Consider the following 21,901-nt stretch of genomic DNA (forward strand, 5'->3'; position numbering starts at 1 on the left):
CGCAAATGACCAACATGCGTAAATATTACACATTTTTCTAAATGTGCCTGTTACTACATTACATATTTAGTTACAGTGTGTACATATATATAAAACCTTGATGGAAGTGTTTGAATTTTTTCAAGCACTTTATAGGCAGAATAGATCGGCTCCTGTAGGCTCCATTGTCAGCTGACTTTTTCTTGCATTTATTTACTGGTTAGAATTTTAAAAAAAAAGAAAATGGTTGTCAGGCTTGCCCCTGACACTTTGTTTGTGTTCTATTTTTTTCCGCTGTGTGTGTAGTATTTCCTGTGTTTGCTCTTATTTTGTTGGTTTCCTGTCTTTCTCCCTGAGTGCTGTGTCCCCTCAGCTGCGGCTGATAGGCACCTGGCCACACCTGGAGTCAATCAGCCCGCTCCTAATTAGACCTGTTTTCTCCTCCAGTCTGTGCTGCAATATTGTCATGTATTGTCGCTCGTGTCATGTTGTGTCGTTGCACTGTAGCGGTAAGCTATATTTGGTAGCTTTGTGTAGCGCACTGTCTTTTGTTCCCTGCTTCCAGTTTTGTTTGTTCATAGCCTAGTTTGTTATCCGCCTTGTGCGCTTTTTGTTTGTACCTTTTGTTTGGTTTTCTTTTAGTATTTTAATTAAATCATGTTTTCTTACGCAATGCCTGCCCCCTTCTCTCCATCTTGGGGTTCGTCACAAACTAACTCTGACAATGGTAACACTTTAGTATGGGGAACATATTTACCTATAATTAGTTGCTTATTAAAGAAACAAATAACTAATTTAGAGTTATTGGGACATTAGGGGAATATATAAGGGTTAGGGTTACTAATAATTAATAATTTTGAGGTTATTGAGGGAAGACTGTTAATGGCTTACTGGTTGTTTATTTAGGCCATGCAGGATAATGCATCAATAAGTACCTAATAATGACTAATTAAGAGCCAACATGTTAATTTGCATGTTAATAAGCAACTAATTAATGGTGAATGTGTTCCCCATACTAAAGTGTTACCGAAAAAATGTATGTGTGCTTGTCTTGCGTAAGGATTGTAAATGATAGGAAAAATAGCCCCCAAAAAAGTTATATTCCCCTGTGTTAAAGCATATTGTCGAGAATGACTTAATCCATGTAGTCATTATTTATGCCTACCATGAATTGATTTACGTGGACCCCGATTTAAACATGTTGAAAAACTAATTGGGGTGTTACCATTTAGCGGTAAATTGTACGGAATATGAACTGTACTGTGCAATGTACTAATAAAAGCTTCAATCAATCAATCAATCAAACAATGCCCCATTGCCTAAACAGGGTCTCTGGGGGTTGAACATTGATCGATTGATTGATACTTGTATTAGTAGATTGCACAGTTCAGTACATATTCCATACAATTGACCACTAAATGGTAACACCCGAATACGTTTTTCAACTTGTTTAAGTCGGGGTCCACGTTAATCAATTCATGGTACAAATATATACTATCAGCATAATACAGTCATCACACAAGTTAATCATCATAGTACGTACATTGAATTATTTACATTATTTACAATCCGGGGGGTGGGATGAGGAGCTTTGGTTCATATCAGTACTTCAGTCATCAACAATTGCATCAACAGAGAAATGGACATTGAAACAGTGTAGGTCTTACTTAGTAGGATATGTACAGCCAGCAGAGAACATAGTGAGTTCAGATAGCATAAGAACCAGTATATACATTAGAAGTATATTTGATTATTTACATTAGGTTATTTATAATCCAGGGGGATGGGATGTGAATGGAGGAGGGTATTAGTAAAGGGTTGAAGTTGCCTGGAGGTGTTGTTTTAGAGCGGTTTTGAAGGAATATAGAGATGCACTTACTTTTACACCTGTTAGGAGTGCATAGAAAGAGAATGAGTTAAGACCTTTGTTGGATCGGAATCTGGGTTTAACGTGGTTTGTGGAGCTCCCCCTGGTGTTGTGGTTATGGCGGTCATTGACGTTAAGGAAGTAGTTTGACATGTACTTCGGTATCAGGGAAGTGTAGCGGATTTTATAGACTAGGCTCAGTGCAAGTTGTTTGACTCTGTCCTCCACCCTGAGCCAGCCCACTTTGGAGAAGTGGGTTAGACTTAGGTGTGATCTGGGGTGGAGGTCTAAAAGTAACCGGACTAGCTTGTTCTGGGATGTTTGGAGTGTAGATTTGAGGGTTTTGGAGGTGCTGGTGTACCAGGAGGTGCGAGCGTAATCGAAAAAGGGTTGAATGAGAGTTCCCGCTAGAATCTTCAAGGTGCTTTTGTTGACCAGAGAGGATATTCTGTAACATTTTGAATCTAAATGTAAAAATACAATTTACCACAAGAAAAGTATGAAACACTAACATCCAACAATTTAAATTTTGCTCTTAACATGATTCTGCTGTACAAAAAAGCATTAAAATAATGGGAATAATGACACAAATATGGGGGATACTTTCACTGTGAATTAAGACAGTCTCACCACAAAGCTGTTATCCTTAGGATTGGTTGTAAGTGTCATTCCCAACCTCATCTTGTCCTTCCGCTCTGATACATTGGTCAGAGATATCCTTCCTTGAAGGAAAACAAGAGATACTCAAATTTACCACCCTCAAAACCATGCACAGGCCACATGGCACGTTCAATATCTTGGACTTGGTGGTTTGTTTTTTTTACGTCCGTCCGGCTACACATAGCAGTCAACTAATTAAAAGGCTCAGCACATGCGAACCATGTGACTCGACATTGACGTGCGGTGGCATTAGTTGTACCAAACACGTGGAAATAAACCATAAAACAGTAAAATGAGGAATGCTTGGTTTCAGTAGCAATGTCTGTCTCACACATGCCACAATGTTATTTCACCGGACGCATGCAGGAGAACATGCAACTCAGTATGGAATGATAGGTGTTCCTATCTCATTGCACAATTGAGTGTATATACTATACCTAGATTTAGCTTGGTGCAGCCGTTCCCATTAGTCCGTTTGGTCAGTGAACATTTATATACATCCCCAGTCTGGTAAGCGCCATTCATTTCATAGGGTGCCCCCACCAATAACCTGCAAAAATATAAGATAAAAACATAAAAAAGTCAAAATTAGATGTAAAATGTTTTCTTATGAGAGCAATAACCACAGGACTATCAAGAGAGAAATTCTTGCCAGTTATGAATTGATACACTTTTGGGTCGTAACATGGACATCATAACCCATGCAAAGCTCTTCGAATAAACCTCTCCAACAGACCTGGGCCCGTTGAGGTTTTCATTCTGGCCCGCCGGACATTCCCAAATATTTTTTTTGATCTTTAAGTTGGAAAGTGTAGCTGCCATTATGATGTGCAGTGATGTTTTCAAAAGACCGTAAGTCTTGAACTATACAAAGTATTTCAATGGTTGGAATCTGTGCTTATGGATGATATACTAGTTACTAGGGGTGTTGGAAAAAAATCGATTCGAACACGAATCGAATCAATACGTTGTGCGATTAAGAATTGATTCTCATTAAAAAAAAAAAATGTTTTAATCAATCCAACAAAACAATACATAATACCATATCAAGGCAATCCAATTCCAAAACCAAACCTGACCCAGCAATACTCAGAACTGCGATAAAGACACAAACACGACACAGAACAAGCCAAAAGTAGTGAAACAAAAATTAATATTATCAACAACAGTATCAATATTAGTTATAATTTCAGCATAGCAGTGATTAAAAATCCCTCATTGACATTATCATTAGACATTTATAAAAAATAAAAAAAGAACAATAGTGTCACAGTGGCTTACACTTGCATCGCATCTCATAAGCTTAACAACACACTGTGTCCAATGTTTTCACAAAGATAAACTAAGTCATATTTTTGGTTCGTTTAATAGTTCAAACAAATTTACATTATTGCAATCAGTTGATAAAACATTGTCCTTTACAATTATAAAAGTAATAAAAAAATCTACTACTCTGCTAGCATGGCAGCAGACTGGGGTAGATCCTGCTGAAATCCTATGTATTGAATGAATACAGAATCGTTTTGAATCGGAAAAATATCGTTTTTGAATTGAAAATCGAATCGAAAAAAATCGATATATTATCGAATCGTGACCCCAAGAATCGATATTAAATCGAATCGTGGGACACCCAAAGATTCACAGCCCTACTAGTTACTATGGTAATCTAATTAGTTACTATGGTCATCTAAAGGGTTACTATGGTCATCTAAAGGGTTACTATGGTAATCTACGTCACAGCAGCTCAGAGGAGGCACCAAGCAGTGTGGACGGGAAGCGTTTCCACAGACGCGGAAGGAGATTTTCACAACAAAGTTCTAAAGCTTAGTGATACATAGCATTGAATAGAAAATACTTTATTGATCCCTGGGGGAAATTTAGCAAATATCAGATATATCACAACTGTAGGTGGGTTTATTGTGTACCCTTACAAGTTTTAGTTTTATTCACAATACTATATAACAATTACAATAGCAGTGAATATCATCATTTAAAGATGTTGGTACGTGAAAGGGTCCTCCAAATAAGCTAGAAGAAGCTTTTGACAGGGGGTCCAGAGGACAGTATATACATGGAATGATGAAACATGGTAGCAAGCACAACAACAACGCTATATGATAAACACAAGATAATAGTACTAAAGCAAGCATACACACATATACATACATACATTCATTCAACCATGTTAAACCCAACAGTAGTCTACCCCACATGAGGCATTAAAGATAGGTGGTTAATAGATACATTTTCAGTTACTTTTTGAAGTTGGAGAATGGATACAGCACCTTGAGGCTCTCATAAAGCTGGTTCCAAATCTTTGGTCCCCTGCATACAACACTTCGAGCGGTACAAGCCAATAAACTATGTTTACCTGATATCAGATCTAAGTTACGAGTGTTGTGGGCATGCTGGGGATGGTAGATAGGAACCAAGATACAGAGCCTAAGATTCAGCCTGTAAATGACTTCAATCAATCAATCAATCAATCAATGTTTATTTATATAGCCCTTATTCACAAATAACTCAAAGGGCTGCACAAACCACTACAACATCCTCGGAAGAACCCACATAAGGGCAAGGAAAACTCACACCCAGTGGGCAAAGAGAATTCACACCCAGTGGGACGTCGGTGACAATGATGACTATGAGAACCTTGGAGAGGACCGCATATATGGGCAACCCCCCCCTCTAGGGGACCGAAAGCAATGGATGTCGAGCGGGTCTAACATGATACTGTGAAAGTTCAATCCATAGTGGATCCAACACAGTCGTGAGAGTTAAACAAGCATTTTGATAAATATTGAACTCTGTCAGTCTTAAGAGATGATATTTATGGAAGAGATGTCGAGTGGGGACATTAAACTTGGACCATGACAGGGCCCGAATGATTTTCTTTTGCATGGATTCTAATTTGTGAAGGTAGGTAGGGAAGGTGTTACACCAGATGATATTACAGTAGTTTAGATGTGGTCCAAAGAGAGTTTTATATAGGGTACGTAGACCCTTGGTGTTCATATTTCACTGTTTGTTGCATTTCTGCTGCGTTTTACTTGATTGTAAAATATGTCGATCGAAAGGGGGTGTGATATTCATATTTTGTCAATATTCAGTGTTTTATCGTTCATAGACAAATTTAAAAATTCCATTCCGTTCATAATGTTTTTAGCATTCAATCAAACATTATCGTGCGGTTTTGTATTAGTGTTCCTAAAAATAGATATACCGGCCCCCAGACACATTTTTTTCCTCTAAACGTGGCTCCCGAGTCAAAATAATTGCCCAAGCTTGCTCTACAACGTATGGAGATATCTGCTGACATAACTACGGCAAAATTTATCACTAAAATCCCAAATGGCTAATTTGGCACAACTTTGAGAAGAAACAAAACATTTCTTATAAATATCTTTGCTATTGATTTCAAATTTTTAGGACTTATTAGAGTTGTCACACTTTGTTGGTGACGAACCCCAAGATGCAGAGAAGGCGTCAGGCATTGTGCGGGAAAACATGATTTAATCTTCAAAAATAAAAAATCAAACCAGGAACTAGGACAAACTGGAAACAGGGATCCAGCAAACAGGAACTAGGAACAAAATGAGAGTAAGCTACAAACAGCTAGAGAATATAGCTTACCGCAACCGCATACAGCTACACTGACATCGACACAACAGGTAGGAACAACAATAATCCAGCATCTTCCGCTGTTGCCATTTCTAACATAAAGTAGTGTAAAGTTCTTACTTATATCAGTCAGTAGACTAGCTATCAAAACGCTAAAAACCGTAGTGGGTTTACATTATTCACCCACGGAACTTTGGTTAATAGAGGGTTCGGGTCAGACGTTTTTTTCACGGGACACATTTCCGGCGTGATGTTGCATTATTGAGCCACGAACCAGGAGACGCTGTGTCGTTATTGATTTAAGTAAAGTGTGAATGTCATTAAATCAGCTAGCTCTATCTTTTGACACTTCTTCCACTTCCGTCCTTGCACGCTACACCGCTACAACAAAGATGACGGGGAGAAGACGCTGTCGAAGGTGAGCTACGTAAATAAGACCGTCCACAAAGCGGCGCATCCTGAAGAGATGCTCAAGAGATAGTGTTTTACATTTAGAAGAAAATCATAATATGACCCCTTTAATGCGCCTTATAATCCGGTGCGCATTTTTTTGGGAAAAAAGATCTTAATAGACCCGCTCATCGACAGTGCGCCTTTTAACCCGTTGCGCCCTATGGTCCGAAAAATACGGTACTGTAATCTACAGTACAACACACTCAAGGCTACTATAGTGTGTTGTATAGTGAGTGTAAAGGTGACTATATGCGTGTTATTTAATTTTTTGTGTGCTCTAAAGATGTTGAAAATTTTATTTAGAACAGGGGTCTCAAACTCAATTTACCTGGGGGCCACTGGATGCAGAAATTGGGTGAGGCTGGGCCGCAAGAAAAGATTTCTTAAAAAAATATAACATTCACTTTTTAATGATATCACCTTCTTTGAATGGCTTTCCCGCCCGAGCAACATACTTGTCAACTCTCGCAATCTTTCCGGGGAAAAACCCGAATATCAGTGCCCCTCCCAACAATCTCCCGAGGTAATCATTCTTCCGAGGTAATCATTCTTCCGTTTTTCACCGAAATTGTACTGCCTTTGGCGTCCTCTCCAACCTGCCGTCTCGTCCGCTTTTTCACCATACAATCAGTGTGCCGGCCCAGTCACATATTGTATGAGACTTCTGCAGACCCACGGAAGTGACTGCAAGACATACTTGGTCAACAGCCATACAGGTCACACTGAGGGTGGCCGTATAAACAACTTTATCACTGTTACAAATATATGCCACACTGTGAATCCACACCAAACAAGATTGACAAACACATTTCGGGAGAACATCCGCCCCGTAAAACAACAACCACAACAGAACAAATACCCAGAATCTAATGCAGCCCTAACTCTTCCGGGCTACAATAGGGGGCTGCATGGCCGTTAGGGCTGCATGGGATTCTGGGTATTTGTTCTGTTGTGTTTATGGTGTGTTATGGTGTGGATTTTTTCTTCCAAAATGTGTCATTCTTGTTTGGTGGGGGTTCACAGTGTGGCACATATTTGTAACAGTGTTAAAGTTGTTTATACAGCCAACCACAGTGTGACCTGTGTGTTGATCAACTATGTCTTGCAGTCGCTTATTGCCTCCACTAGAGATGAGCGGTTTGCGGTCACAACCGCGGAGTCCGCGGATAAACCCCGGGTCGGGCGGGTGACATGACGAAAACATTTATTTTAAATGGATTCGGGCGGTTGGACCAATTCGGAAATATATATTGTAATAATCCCAGGAATGTAGGCTCATAAAACTTCTTTGTTTGTCTTGTCTTTATTGCACAAGATGTAATACAACCACACAACAGCTCTCATGTCTCTAACGCTTTTCCCGGGACAACTCGAACTCTGACTTCCTGTCGATAACGTCACTTCCCTATCTCTCCCGGAAGTCCCGCCCCCCAGGCAAAGTCATTGGCTAACACCCCGTAGCCAGCCGCTTCATTATACATAGTTAAATGTTATGTTGAAGAGGTTCATTTAGCCTACTGATGTGTATTTATAAATGGTTGATTTATATAGGCTAGTAGGTAAAGTGTTGTACCTGACAACTCTTGATGGTACAATCCATATATCACGTCACGGACAACGTCACGCTAACATCACGTGACACCTCTGGTGAAGGCTGCAGAAGCAAGGTAGCCCAAACTTGTCAGGTACAACACTTTACCTTACTAGCCTATAGAAATCAACCATTTATAAATACTTAAATGTTGTTACCCACATACGAAAAACGAGTAGCCCTCTTTGAAACAGTATGTGGGCATACTTTTATTTTGAAGTGTCTCGTTTGGTCTGTCGACGGATGTAAGGAAGCTACTTCCGGGTATGGCCAACGAGGTATTTTTCATTTGTTGGTATTTTACTTGGTAAAATGTTTGATCCACATGCTGTGCATGTTATTATTTTTACGTTTGTAACCTGCTTTATCTATTACAGTTTTCACGGTGAATTGGAAGAGAAAGTAAGCCTTCAAATAAATCAGTTCAAGAAAGCCATTGTGTCTCTGCTATTTGGAGGGAGATACACTTTCTAACCTCACTAATGCCTTGCATCATCTATATTAGATATATAACAACGAGCGGGTGGCGGGCGGGTGTGGGTTTAATGAAATGTTGGTTCGGGTGGGGAGCGGGTCGATGACTTTAGTGATGCGGTTGCGGATGATATAATTGCCAATCCGCGCACCTGTAGCGTCCACAGAAGCCAAAAACAACATGTGGCTGAGCTGGCGCGCTGTTAGAACAGGTTGTAGAGGACGCCAAAGACAGTGCCTCCACTGTGCCTCCTTAATATTGTTGTTTGGGTGAAATTTGGGCGAATGATTACCCCTGGAGGGGGCACTGAAAATTGTGAGTCTCCCGAAAAATCGAGGGTGTACATGTAAAACGCTGTAAAGCGTCATTCATATTAAATCCCGCGGGCCACACCAACATTCCATTTTTCATATTGAGGAGCGGGCCGCAAAATAACGTCTCGCGGGCCGCGTGTTTGAGACCGCTGATTTAGCAGGTCATAAACAATTTTTTATGCTCGAACTATGACAATATTTACTGTATTAATATTAATCCTAATCCGTACAAATGTGTTACGCGGTCAGGCCTGAAACCAATTGGCCGCGATAAACGAGGAATGACCGTATCAGATTGTTTTTTTTTAATCGAGATGTGTTATATCAAAGAAAATTCTGTTAGGCCAATTTGACTCCTAAATGTATCATTTTGAATATGTTCTACAAGGGCTGCTAAATGATAGAAATAATATTCACACTAATTGCAGTTAGTTAATTAATTTAACATGATTACTCACCAATTGCCCTTAAATCTGAAATCTGTTCAGTGATTTTCTGCTGGCTGGATTTTTTTTTTTGCCACGTTATGCGCACGGTGCTTTGTTTTTTTCATTATCTTTAGTAACACAGTTTTGTGTTAGTCTCTGCAGACTTTAATAAGGGCTTTTGTTCCAAAGCCTTAGCCCTAACCTCAGATTCCCAACATAACTGAGTGGTGTGGTTTCATCATACAGAGTGGTTACCATTAACCGTTAACGTTTTATTTTTGCCAGCTCTAATTTTTCATGTATAGTTCTTATTGCTTGGTCTGAAAGCGCAATAAAAAGCAAATCAATATAAAATCAGGACAAAACCATCGTTCAAAGGATCATGTGATGTGGTTCAGAAACAGACGTAAACTTTCAATGACTTGACACTTGGGCAAATTACGTCGCATAAATAATGTGTCAGTTGTTAAAGAATCGTAATAAACCATTGCTCAAAACTGGTAGTAATTAATCAATTCTTCAAAAATGATAACAGTCTTAGAGGGATTGTTAAAAGATAATGACAGTGTCATAAAGGCAACTGAGAAGGAGCTAGACCACCCGAGTATCCTGTTAGGGTTTCCCCTAAAAAAATGAAAACCTTTCAAGGACGACATTCTTTTCCCCTGATGTAGTCTTTTTAAGTAGACAGTCTCTCTCTTGACTTGACTATGGGATTCCTGAGTGGGGTCAAAGTCTTATAAATGTCAGTAAAATGGTTTTAAGATTTCTTAGATTGAAGAAATGTGGAAAAAAATATATATAATGTGCTGGATATTTGCTTCAGGATTAAGCTTAACTCGGGCTCAAAAAATAAAACAGTTCGGTAACACATTAGTATGGGGAACATATTCACCATTAATTAGTTGCTTACTAAAGTAAGAAAGACTCAAGTTAGAGTTATTTGTACACTAATAAGCAATAATTCCGAGGTTATTGAGGGAAGACTCTTAGTTAATGGCTTACTGGTTGCATAATAAGGTCATGCAGAATAATGCATTAATATGTACTTAATAATGACTAATTAAGAGCCAACATGTTACTAATTTGCATGTTAATGAGCAACTATCTAATGGTGAATATATTCCCCATACTAAAGTGTTACCAACTGTTCTTACACTGAAATAAATATTGTAAAAGAAGCAATTCTGTCGCAAAGAGTTTGTGACGAACCCCAAGATGCAGAGAAGGCGGCAGGCATTGTGCGGGAAAACATGATTTAATTTAACACTAAAAAAAGAACAAACAAAAGGGTACAAACTTGGGTATGAACAAAAACTAGCACAAAGGCTAACTGTGGACTAGAAACAAAAACACTTGCTGTGACACAAAGGAACTATGACATGGGCAGAGTGAACAGAAGTAGACACAGCTACAACGATAAGTCTTAATGACATTGACAGGTAGTGGTGACAATAATCCAGCCCTGACTCGAGGGGAAGGCAGCTTTAAATAGTACCTGGCTGATTGACACCAGGTGTGGCCAGGTGCCAATCAGCCACAGCTGGGGAGACACATCACTCAGGGAAACAAACAGGAAACGGACAAAATAAGAGCGCTGATAGGAAACAAAGACAAACGCAGAGGAAAAACTAAAACATGGCCAAACTGTGAGGGACAAGCCTGACAAATTCAAGAAAGAAAAAAAAGAAATAATTTGTAGTTGTTAAAACTTGTTTCATTAATTCGAAAAATTTAAGTTTTGAATTTTTCGAATTAGTGCACTGCTTTAAAAAAAAAAAAAATCTCACTATATGTGTGTGTGTATATATATATATATATATATATATATATATATATATATATATATATATATATATATGTGTGTGTGTGTGTGTGTTGTATTCGTAGATACTACTTTTAATTTTTTTATTCATTTTTTTGTTTTGTTTGTTTTTTTGCGGGGAGGGGGGGTGGTATAATGGGGATATAAACAAAAAATAATTTTTACATTTAGGGTAGATGTATGTGAATATGATGTAATGGATAGAAATGTCTGATGCTGGATGTCAATACAAATAAAATGAAAAAATAAAAATAAAACATGTTTAATGGAAGAAATGTCAAATGTGTTCTTCCACCTTGATGCTACAGTGGTCGCTATCACAATTATTTACTTGATGTAAATGTATTAATTCCTGCTTTAATAGACATATATTGTGTAAGTATACATGTATATGTATATAAACTGTCTTGTCATTTTTCGTGGCTTTATCTATTTGAATTCCTGGGAATGCTTCACTCCGTCCAATTGGACAAAACGGAATTTGAACAACTGAGCAGTCGGAGTGAATCCCAGGAAAAGCAATGAAGACCCGAAGAGGTGAGTGTGCGCCACAGGAAAGATACTCGACACCACTTTATTGCAAAAGCAGACCGTGACCAACTTTGTGTGGACTTCTAGGTCAGTAGATCATAAAGATACAAAAGAAAAATACATATTTCTTGTGGCACATGTGCTTTGGTGCCCCCAGTTTCTAAAACACCTTCAAAAAAAAAAAAAAAAAGTTTTCAGAAAGGAAGGTAAGATTGATTAGGTACTTTGTTGAGCTTTCTCGGCCATTGTCATGTCTTTCTTCTGGTCTTCTCATTTATACATTTGGGTTTTGGACTGACCACAAACTTTAGGGGGAACAAAAAAAAAAGTCAAACGTTTATTTCCTTTGATCAACAAAATGAGTGACTTTGAAATGGTCTAATACCTTATATAACTTACACTGTATGTTTGGTTATTGATTTTTCTCTGTTGTTCCACTCTACTTACATAGCTGTGGAAAGTTATTGACCATTGGCAGGAATAAGAATGTGCTCATTAAATCTCAAACATTAAAAAAAAACATTTAATGTGTTGGATTATGCAGGCCGTGCAAGGACTGTAATGTTCTAAAGTTTCCTGGAACAATGCAAAGATTCTTGCAACATTGGGCCATGCATTATAATTGTGTTATTATGAAGTGAGGGTGGCTGATACATGCCAATGCACAATGACCCAAAATGGTCTAATCATAAAATATCTGTTTATAATATGCATTTAGTAAATTCTTAATGTATATATTCTTATCATTTTCTGTACCAACAGTAAAAAAAACAACAACAAAAAACATCAATCTGTATCTTGTTTTTATTTTTTCAAGATACAGATTGTGTTATTTGGGAGCAGTTGCTAATAGATATGTGCAGAAAAACTTTTCATGAACGCAACCCACCTTAATGTGTGTTCGTAAATTTGTGTTCCACGTCTTTGATGAAGAGAGCAGTTATGATTTTGGTTAACAATACAGAGTAAACAACGAAAAACTAAGGGCTTTGGGCATTTTTTTCTCTAAATGCAAACATTTGTCTAAATAGGGCTATTGATACACATTATTCCACACAGTAGCTCAGTTACAAGGGATGGAAAGGATAATGCACAGAAGGGCAAAAAAAAGAGAGCAAAAACAAAAAGGTATAAAGTAGACAAAAAAATGTACCATAGTAGCAATATAAGTATAACAAATATATATAATATTTACATATTATATATATACATTATATAATATATACAATTTATAAAAAATTCCAATCAGACATCACTAAAGAAACACATCTAGTCTGTGGGAGAGAATCCCTTTTTCCAATTTCAAATACATTTAATTTTTTTTTTGGAGTGGTCAGCTTGTAGCGTCCCTCCGTCTCCGACTCCCTCGTCGTCATGTGACATGAGTGTGTGTCTGTTTTGATTGTGCTTCCTGGTTCCGATGACCAACCTTATCTTGCCTGTGATTGGCCAGTCCATAATGTATCGCCCTTAACTTTAGCCAATTGGGACTAATCACACGAACACCAACCATTGATCAGGGGTTTTCTCTGTATGTTTGGATGTTCTCATTCCTCCAGGTCATTGGATTTTCTCCATATTTTTATGGCCTGGATTCGCAGTCCATTTTCTCTCTTTGTAGCTTGTAGCTTTGATGTAAGCCACTTTGCTATATGGGTCTAAAATAGGGGTTGGGACCCTTTTTGGCTGAGAGAGCCATGAAAGCAAAATATTTCAAAAATGTATTTCTGTGGGAGACGTATTATTTTTTTACACTGAATACAACTAAATGCATCCATTTTTAGATAAAACCAGCATTTTTAGAGTATAATAAGTCTCTTATCCTTTTTAATAATGTTGTTATTCTGAAGCAAACTACTAATAAATAAAACACTTCTTACTATTAATGAGACTTCTTGAACAGGTGCGGTAGAAAACAGATGTATGGATTAAAATGCATGAGAATGTTTTATATTTTGAATGTTTGAACATTTTTTTTTCTCCTCCCCCAACCCCCCGTATTGTTTACCTGTATCTCACCTTTTATGTAATTTGCGCCGGAAGTTGGCAGACCCGTCAGCGATCCTGTTCTTTCTCCCTGTAATGTTTGTCTGATCTTGAATGGGATTTTCCTGAAAATTTAAATTTCCCCTCGGGGATTAATAAAGTATTTCTGATTCTGCCTTTGTGTCCTTGAGCAAGACACTTTACCCACCTGCTTCCAGTGCCACCCACACTGGTTTAAATGTAACTTAGATATTGGGTTTCACTATGTAAAGCGCTTTGAGTCACTTGAGAAAAAGCGCTATATAAATATAATTCACTTCACTTCACTTCTGATTCTGATTATTTTTAACACTGTAATTAAACCTGTCGAAATGACTCATTACTTATCGTGACGGCCTGGCGCAGTTGGGAGAGTGGCCGTGCCAGCTACTTGAGGGTTCCTGGTTCGATCCCCACCTTCTACCAACCTCGTCACGTCCGTTGTGTCCTGGAGCAAGACACTTCACCCTTGCTCCTGATGGGTCGTGGTTAGAGCCTTGCATGGCCCCGCTCCCGCCATCAGTGTGTGAATGTGTGTGTGAATGGGTGAATGTGGAAATAGTGTCAAAGCGCTTTGAGTACCCTGAAGGTAGAAAAGCGCTATAGAAGTATAACCCGTATAACTCATTTATCTGAGAGCCAGATACAGTCATCAAAAGAGGCTTAGGTTCCCTAACCCTGGTCTAAAAGTAGTTAAGCAACAGGACGAGCTACTTGTTAAAAAAAAGTAGCTATGTTACCGTAAACCTACGGGAAAAAATTGTTAAAGGGGAACATTATCACAATTTTTGAAGGGTTAAAACCAATAAAAATCAGTTCCCAGTGACTTATTTTATTTTTCGAAGTTTTTCTCAAAATTTTACCCATCACGCAATATCCCGAAAAACGGCTTCAAAGTGCCTGATTTTCACGATCGGTATATCAACCCGTCCATTATCCTGTGACGTCAGAGCGTGAAACCACCATTAACAAACATGGCGGATAGCAAAGAAAGGTATAGCGATATTAGCTCGGATTCAGACTTGGATTTCAGCGCCGTAAGCGATTCAACAGATTACGCATGTATTGAAACGGATGGTTGTAGTGTAGAGGCAGGTAGCGAAAACGAAATTTAAGAAGAAACTGAAGCTATTGAGCCATATCACGACAGACAGCGGCATGGGAGGAAGCGAGGACGAATTTGGCGATCGCTTTCTAACCAAAGATTGGTATGTGTTTGGCATTAAATGTGGGTGGAGGGAAAGGCTGGATGCAAATATAGCTACAAATGAAGCATAATGATGCAATATGTACATACAGCTAGCCTAAATAGCATGTTAGCTTCGATTAGCTTGCAGTCATGCCGTGACCAAATATGTCTGATTAGCACACTCCACATAAGTCAATAAAATCAACAAAACTCACCTTTGTGCATTCATGCACAACGTTATAAGTTTGGTGGACAAAATGAGACGGAAAAAGAAGTGGCACAAATCACGTCTTAGCCAAGACATCCAGGGGGTTTGCCTCGCTCGTCTGCGGGAACAGACTGCCGTCGTCCCTGAATAGCTCACGCACTCCGGGAGATTCAATGGTGGTCTATTTTCCAATATTATAGATTTTGTTGACTTTATCGTTGGAAATGCATCTGCTTTGAGTGTTGCAAGATATCCACACATTCTTGCCATCTCTGTCGTAGCATAGCTATCGTCGGTAAAGTGTGAGGAACAAACGAGGGACTTTTGGCCACTGTTGCAACTTGAATCCGTCTCTGTTCGTGTTGTTACACCCTCCGACAACACACCGACGAGGCATGATGTCTCCAAGGTACGAGAAAACAGTCGAAAAAAACGGAAAATAACAGAGCTGATTTGACTTGGTGCGTGTAATAAGATGGAGAAAATGGCAGATTGCTTCATGTTGTGACGTCACGGGTGAAAGGTCATCGCTCCGAAAGGCGTTTAAATCGCCAAATTCACCCTTTTAGAGTTCGGAAATCGGTTAAAAAAACATATGGTCTTTTTTCTGCAACATCAAGGTATATATTGACGCTTACATAGGTCTGGTGATAATGATCCCCTTTAAGTTAGGTAGTTTAGTTCCATGTAGCTTGTTATTGCCCATCACTGTCAATATATCACCGTATTTTTCAGACTATAAGTGTATAGTTTGGCCGGGGGTGCGACTTATACTCAGGAGCGACTTATGTGTGAAATTAACACATTACCGTAAAATATCAAATAATATTATTTAGCTCATTCACGTAAGAGACTAGACGTATAAGATTTAATCAGATTTAGCAATTAGGAGTGACAGATTGTTTGGTAAACGTATAGCATGTTCTATATGTTATAGTTATTTGAATGACTCTTACCATAATATGTTACGTTAACATACCAGGCACCTTCTCAGTTGGTTATTTATGCCTCATATAACGTACACTTATTCAGCCTGTTGTTCACTATTCTTTATTTATTTTAAATTGCCTTTCAAATGTCAATTCTTGGTGTTGGGTTTTATCAAATACATTTCCCCAAAAAATGCGACTTATACTCCAGTGCGACTTATATATGTTTTTTCCTTCTTTATTATGCATTTTCGGCAGGTGCGACTTATACTCCGGCGCGATTTATACTCCGAAAAATACGGTAGTTTTGAGAAAGAGCTCTTTGTTCTTTAGATGCCAACCACACCAACAGGAGGCGGCATATCAAGTCTCGCGATGGAAAGTGGGCATCCTAGGTAGAGTTAGTTATCTACTGATTACTCAAAAACTAAATGATATTATGGGGAATGACTGACAAATACATTTTCAGGCGCAAAAAATACATACAAAGGACTTGTTAGTGAAATAGCGGTCAATTGGACACTATGGGTCATTATCAGAGGTGGGTAGTAACGCGCTACATTTACTCAGTTACATTTACTTGAGTAACTTTTGGGATAAATTGTACTTCTACGAGTAGTTTTTATGCAACATACTTTTACTTTTACTTCCGTATATTTATAGAGAAGAAACGCTATTTTTACTCCGCTCCATTTATCTACATTCAGCTCGTTACTCGCTACTTTTTTTTTTAATTGATCTGTTAATGTTTGTTTTGGTTTTTCAAAGTAGGATCTACGCATGCCTGCGTTTCACCAATCACATGCAGTCACTGGTGACGTTGGACCAATCAAACAGAGCTAGGTGGTCACATAACCCAACTTAAACAAGTTGAAAAACTTATTGGGGTGTTACCATTTAGTGGTCAATTGTACGGAATATGTACTGTTCTGTGCCATCTACTGATGAAAGTTTCAATCAAAGGAAAAAAGACACTTTTTATTTCAACCCTACTTCCCGTCAAAAGCCTAAAGACTGATCGCACAAGTCCTGTCTTCACAATAAAAATGCCGCTCCATCGCACCTGCGCTAACAAAATAAGAGTCTCCCAAAGTCAGCGCAAACAAGCTAGCAAGATACGGAGTTTGCCGCCAATGTATTTCTTGTTAAGTGTATAAAAACGAATACGGAAGCTGGACAAATAAGATGCCAAAAACCAACGACTTTCATGTGGTATTAGACGGAAAAGAGGAACTTTTTTTCCCCTTCATTTGAAAACTTGGACGTTATCAGCACTACAGTCTGATTCCAATCAATGCAAGTCATCAGAATCAGGTAATACACCAACTTATATTCTTGTCTTCGTGAAAGATAGGAATCTATATGTGTTAAACATGCTTGTTTATTCATTAAAACACCTTTAAGATGTCAACAAAAACGGCAAAATAAATAAATATGAATTATGTACTGTATATATAAATGTATGTATGTATGTATATATATATATATATATATATATATATATATATATATATATAAATATATATATATATATATACATATGATATGTGTGTGTATGTATATATATATGAGGTAGATCACCTCGACTAGGTCATTTATTAAGTAATTGATAAACGTTGAAAAACCTATTGGGGTGTTACCATTTAGTGGTCAATTGTACGGAATATAATAAATGTTTCAAGCAATCAATGAATGCCTACTGAGCCTATGGTGCTGTTAATTTATTGTGGCTCAATGTGCCTTATTTTAATGTACTATTATTTAACATATTTTATTGTTTTAGTTGCTTAAGAGATATTCCTGGCTCTGAATTTGCTCATTGCTATTTTTATGTTTTTGTGGAAATATGTGTTGCCGTAATCATTAAACAATCAAGTTACTCATCAGTTACTCAGTACTTCAGTAGTTTTTTCACAACATACTTTTTACTTTTACTCAAGTAAATATTTGGGTGACTACTCCTTACTTTTACTTGAGTAATGCATCTCTAAAGTAACAGTACTCTTACTTGAGTACAATTTCTGGCTACTCTACCCACCTCTAGTCATTATAGAGCTCCCTAACATAATAATAATAATAATGGATTAGATTTATATCGCGCTTTTCTATTGTTATATACTCAAAGCGCTCACAGAGGAGTGAGAACCCATCATTCATTCACACCTGGTGGTGGTAAGCTACATCAGTGGCCACAGCTGCCCTGGGGTAGACTGACGGAAGCGTGGCTGCCAGTTTGCGCCTACGGCCCCTCCGGCCACCACCAATCATTCATTCATCATTCATTCACCAGTGTGAGAGGCACCGGGGGCAAAGGGTGAAGTGTCCTGCCCAAGCACACAACGGCAGCGACTTTGATGTCAACGGTGGGAAGCGAACCTGCAACCCTCAGGTTTCTGGCACGGCCGCTCTACCCACTACGCCATGCCGCCCCAACATTGCACGCACCCAAAGTATTTCCTTGCGGCTTTACAATGAGCTATAAACAAGTTATTGGAAATGCACTATATTAAACTCTGTGATTTTTATGGGCTGCTTGCAGTTCTTTTTCGACATGCAAATCGTGCAGCTAAGCAAAGGGTCGAAGGTCAGGTCCCGAGCGACGGGCCGTAGAACAACAGCAGAAAAATAAACAGCGGCAGAAGTTTACGGAGGTGTGTGTTTCAGCAAGCGTCTCCACGTAACTCATCACTTTTTTTTAACATTCAAGCTCCTTCCCAGCAGGGGTTTATGACGCCTCCCGTCAACTCCTCATAGGAAGTCTGCAGTGGCAGACAGTTTAGGGCACTACAGATCACAGAGTTTGCACTGGCAGCAGTGACAGGTTGGCCTCTTTTGCTCCCTGTGTCATAAGCCTGAGTTTGAATCTCCATATTAATAATATATATTTCCGTGCACTTTGGGAACATGTCAACAAAAACAATAACGCGCACACGCACACATGCTCTCGGCATTGAATCAGGTTTGAGCCTTGAGGTTTAAGGTTGATTTTATTGGCAGCTGAAAGCTCTCGCATACAATACCGTCTTTCTTTTCAAACACATACACACAAGCAAAGGCCCAGACTATCCCAAGCTGAAAGAAGATGAATAACATGGGAAACAGTAAAATAAATCAGCATGGGACACTACTCCAAGTGTGTCATCGTTTCCATAAACACTGGCGGCATTATCTTACCAGTTTGGCTTGGAGTGCATTGAAGCAACCGTGCCTCTGCAATTAGTTATTAATTGTACTGACACTTATAATGGATAACATACCAGTTATGTTTGTTGAGAAAAAATGCAGTCTTCCCTATAGAATATACCAGTGGCAGGTAGTGCGTTTCTCACCTAGGCCTTCTGCGATGTCCAATGTCATGGGTGTCAAACTCTGGCCCGCCGCGTACTTTCATTTGGCACTTGAGGTAATATCAAATTAATATTACAGCTGGCCTGCCGGTACTATACAGCGGCAATGCCACTGTAACACCGCATTCACCACTAATATTCATACTTGCCAACCCTCCCGATGTTCCCGAGAGACTCCCGAAGTTCATAGCCCCTCCCGAAAAATCTCCCGGGGCAACAATTCCCCTGAATTTCTCCTCGGACAACAATATTAGGGGCGTGCCTTAAAGTCCCTGCCTTTAGCATCCTCTACAACCTCTCGCCACGTCCACTTTTCCTCCATACAGACAGCAGTGACATAATATATGTAGTTTCAAAACACACACACAAGTGAATGCAAGGCATACTTGATCAACAGCCATACAGGTCACACTGAGGGTGGCCATATAAACAACTTTAACACTGTTACAAATATGCGCCACACTGTGAATCCACACCAAACAAGAATGACAAACACATTTCGGGAGAACATCCGCACCGTAACACAAAAACACAACAGAAGAAATACCCAGAACGCCTTGCAGCAATAACTCTTCCTGGATGCTACGAGATTCACCCCCTCAAACCCGCTCACCTCACTTTTATTTTATTTTCAAATTTCTTTGCCTATGGAAAAAGTTAATGTTGATGTTTACCTCAGAATGCAAAAGAGGCCTTACATTTTTAATTTAAATTTTATTCAATATATATATATATTTTTTTGTTCGTTTTTTTTAAGTAGATTTTGCACTATTAAATTATATAAGAGTTGCTTGTTCCATATTCAGTGTTAAAGCAAATCAGTGTAGCAAACTGAGCAATAATTAATATTTTATTCATGCACTTTCTCTTGCTACTTCAAGGCTTGAATGTTGTATTCATTCATTATTGTTATTTTATTTTCAAATTTATTATAGGCCTGTGGAAAAAGTTTATTTAGATATTTACCTCAGAAGGCTGCAAATAGAAAAGAGGCATTTAATTTTTATTTACACTTTGATATGCCATTGATATTTTTTCATTATTATTATTTGAAACAAAATTTTGCATGTCAGTATAAAGTTATATTAGCCTTGCTTGTTCAATATTTTGTATTTGAGTTTTACACCCCTTTCCTACTTCACCTCTCAAACTACCTTTATTTATGTCACCACATGGACACGGCTGGATATACTTTACAGAAACTTTACAGTGGACCGTTTTGTCCACTGTAAAATGGACAAAACGGTCTATTTTTCGGCACATTTAACATTCAATAAACCATCCATCCATCCATTTCCTACCACTTGTCCCTTTTTGAGGTCGCGGGGGGGGGTCGCTGGAGCCTATCTCAGCTGCATTCCATGGTACACCCTGGACAAGTCGCCACCTCATCACAGTATTCAATAAACCCGCTTCAGCAATTAAAACATATCTTACGTGGTGCTGTCAAAATTAAAAGAATTGTAAACAACAAACGAAACATGAGAGAATTAAGAAATAATATATTCAAACTCAGAATTTGTAGCATCCATTGGACGCCGTATAAGCCAGTGGTACCGCTCGTAGTCAGTAGTTGGTCATAGTCGCTTAATTTGTGTGAAAGTCACAGGCAAACCATTCCTGACCTTATCTCACAAGATGTAGTTTCTCTTAAAGGGGAACATTATCACAATTTCAAAAGGGTTAAAAACAATAAAAATCAGTTCCCAGTGGCTTATTTTATTTTTTGAAGTTTTTTTCAACATTTTACCTGTCTCGGAATATCCCTAAAAAAGGCTTTAAAGTGCTTGATTTTCGCTATTTGTGATGCGACTATCCAATTCCCTGTGACGTCATACAGTCCTGCCATTGCAAAGAAACAATGGCGAATACCACAGCAAGATATAGCAACATTAGCTCGGATTCAGACTCTGATTTCAGTGGCTTAAGCGATTCAACAGATTACGCATGTATTGAAACGGATGGTTGGAGTATGAAAGTATTGAAGAAGAAACTGAAGCTATTGAGCGAATAGCTATTGACGCTATTCATAGCCATAGTATGGCTGAATAGCTGCGTTAGCATCGCCGGTAAAATGTGCAGACCAAACAATCAGGACTTTCGCATCTCGTGACACTGGAGCAACTTAAATCCTTCGATTGGTAAGTGTTTTTTTTTTTTGCATTAAATGTGGGTGGAAGGCAACGTCGCAAATGCATCTGCAGGTTATCCATGCATCTCTGTGCCATGTCTGCTTTAGCACCGCTGGTAAATAGCATGTTAGCATAGCATGTTAGCATTGATTAGCTGGCAGTCACGCCGCAACCAAATATGTCTGATTGGCACATAAGTCAACAACAAAACTCACCTTTGTGATTTCGTTGACTTTATCGTTGCAAATACATCTGCAGGTTATCCATACATCTCTGTGCCATGTCTGTCATCGCTGGTAAAATGTGGAGACACTCCGGTACATTCAA

The 21,901-nt window shown here is 38.7% G+C and overlaps 1 protein-coding gene across 3 annotated transcripts in view; it reads right to left on the reverse strand.

Moving 5' to 3' along the window:
* The window catches only part of itga11a (integrin, alpha 11a), a 310,434-nt gene that overhangs the window by 144,783 nt on the left and 143,750 nt on the right, over window positions 1–21,901 (reverse strand). For all 3 annotated transcript variants that reach the window (XM_061887056.1, XM_061887057.1, XM_061887055.1), the window contains 2 exons: window positions 2,944–3,056; window positions 2,477–2,568 (listed from right to left, as the gene is read on the reverse strand). In XM_061887056.1, the coding sequence (XP_061743040.1) occupies window positions 2,477–2,568; window positions 2,944–3,031 (180 nt within the window). In that variant the 5' untranslated portion in view covers window positions 3,032–3,056. The remainder of the gene's footprint in view (window positions 1–2,476; window positions 2,569–2,943; window positions 3,057–21,901) is intronic.

The sequence above is a fragment of the Nerophis ophidion genome, linkage group LG25, assembly GCF_033978795.1.
Source record: "Nerophis ophidion isolate RoL-2023_Sa linkage group LG25, RoL_Noph_v1.0, whole genome shotgun sequence".
In the NCBI taxonomy this organism is placed as follows: Eukaryota; Metazoa; Chordata; class Actinopteri; order Syngnathiformes; family Syngnathidae; genus Nerophis; species Nerophis ophidion.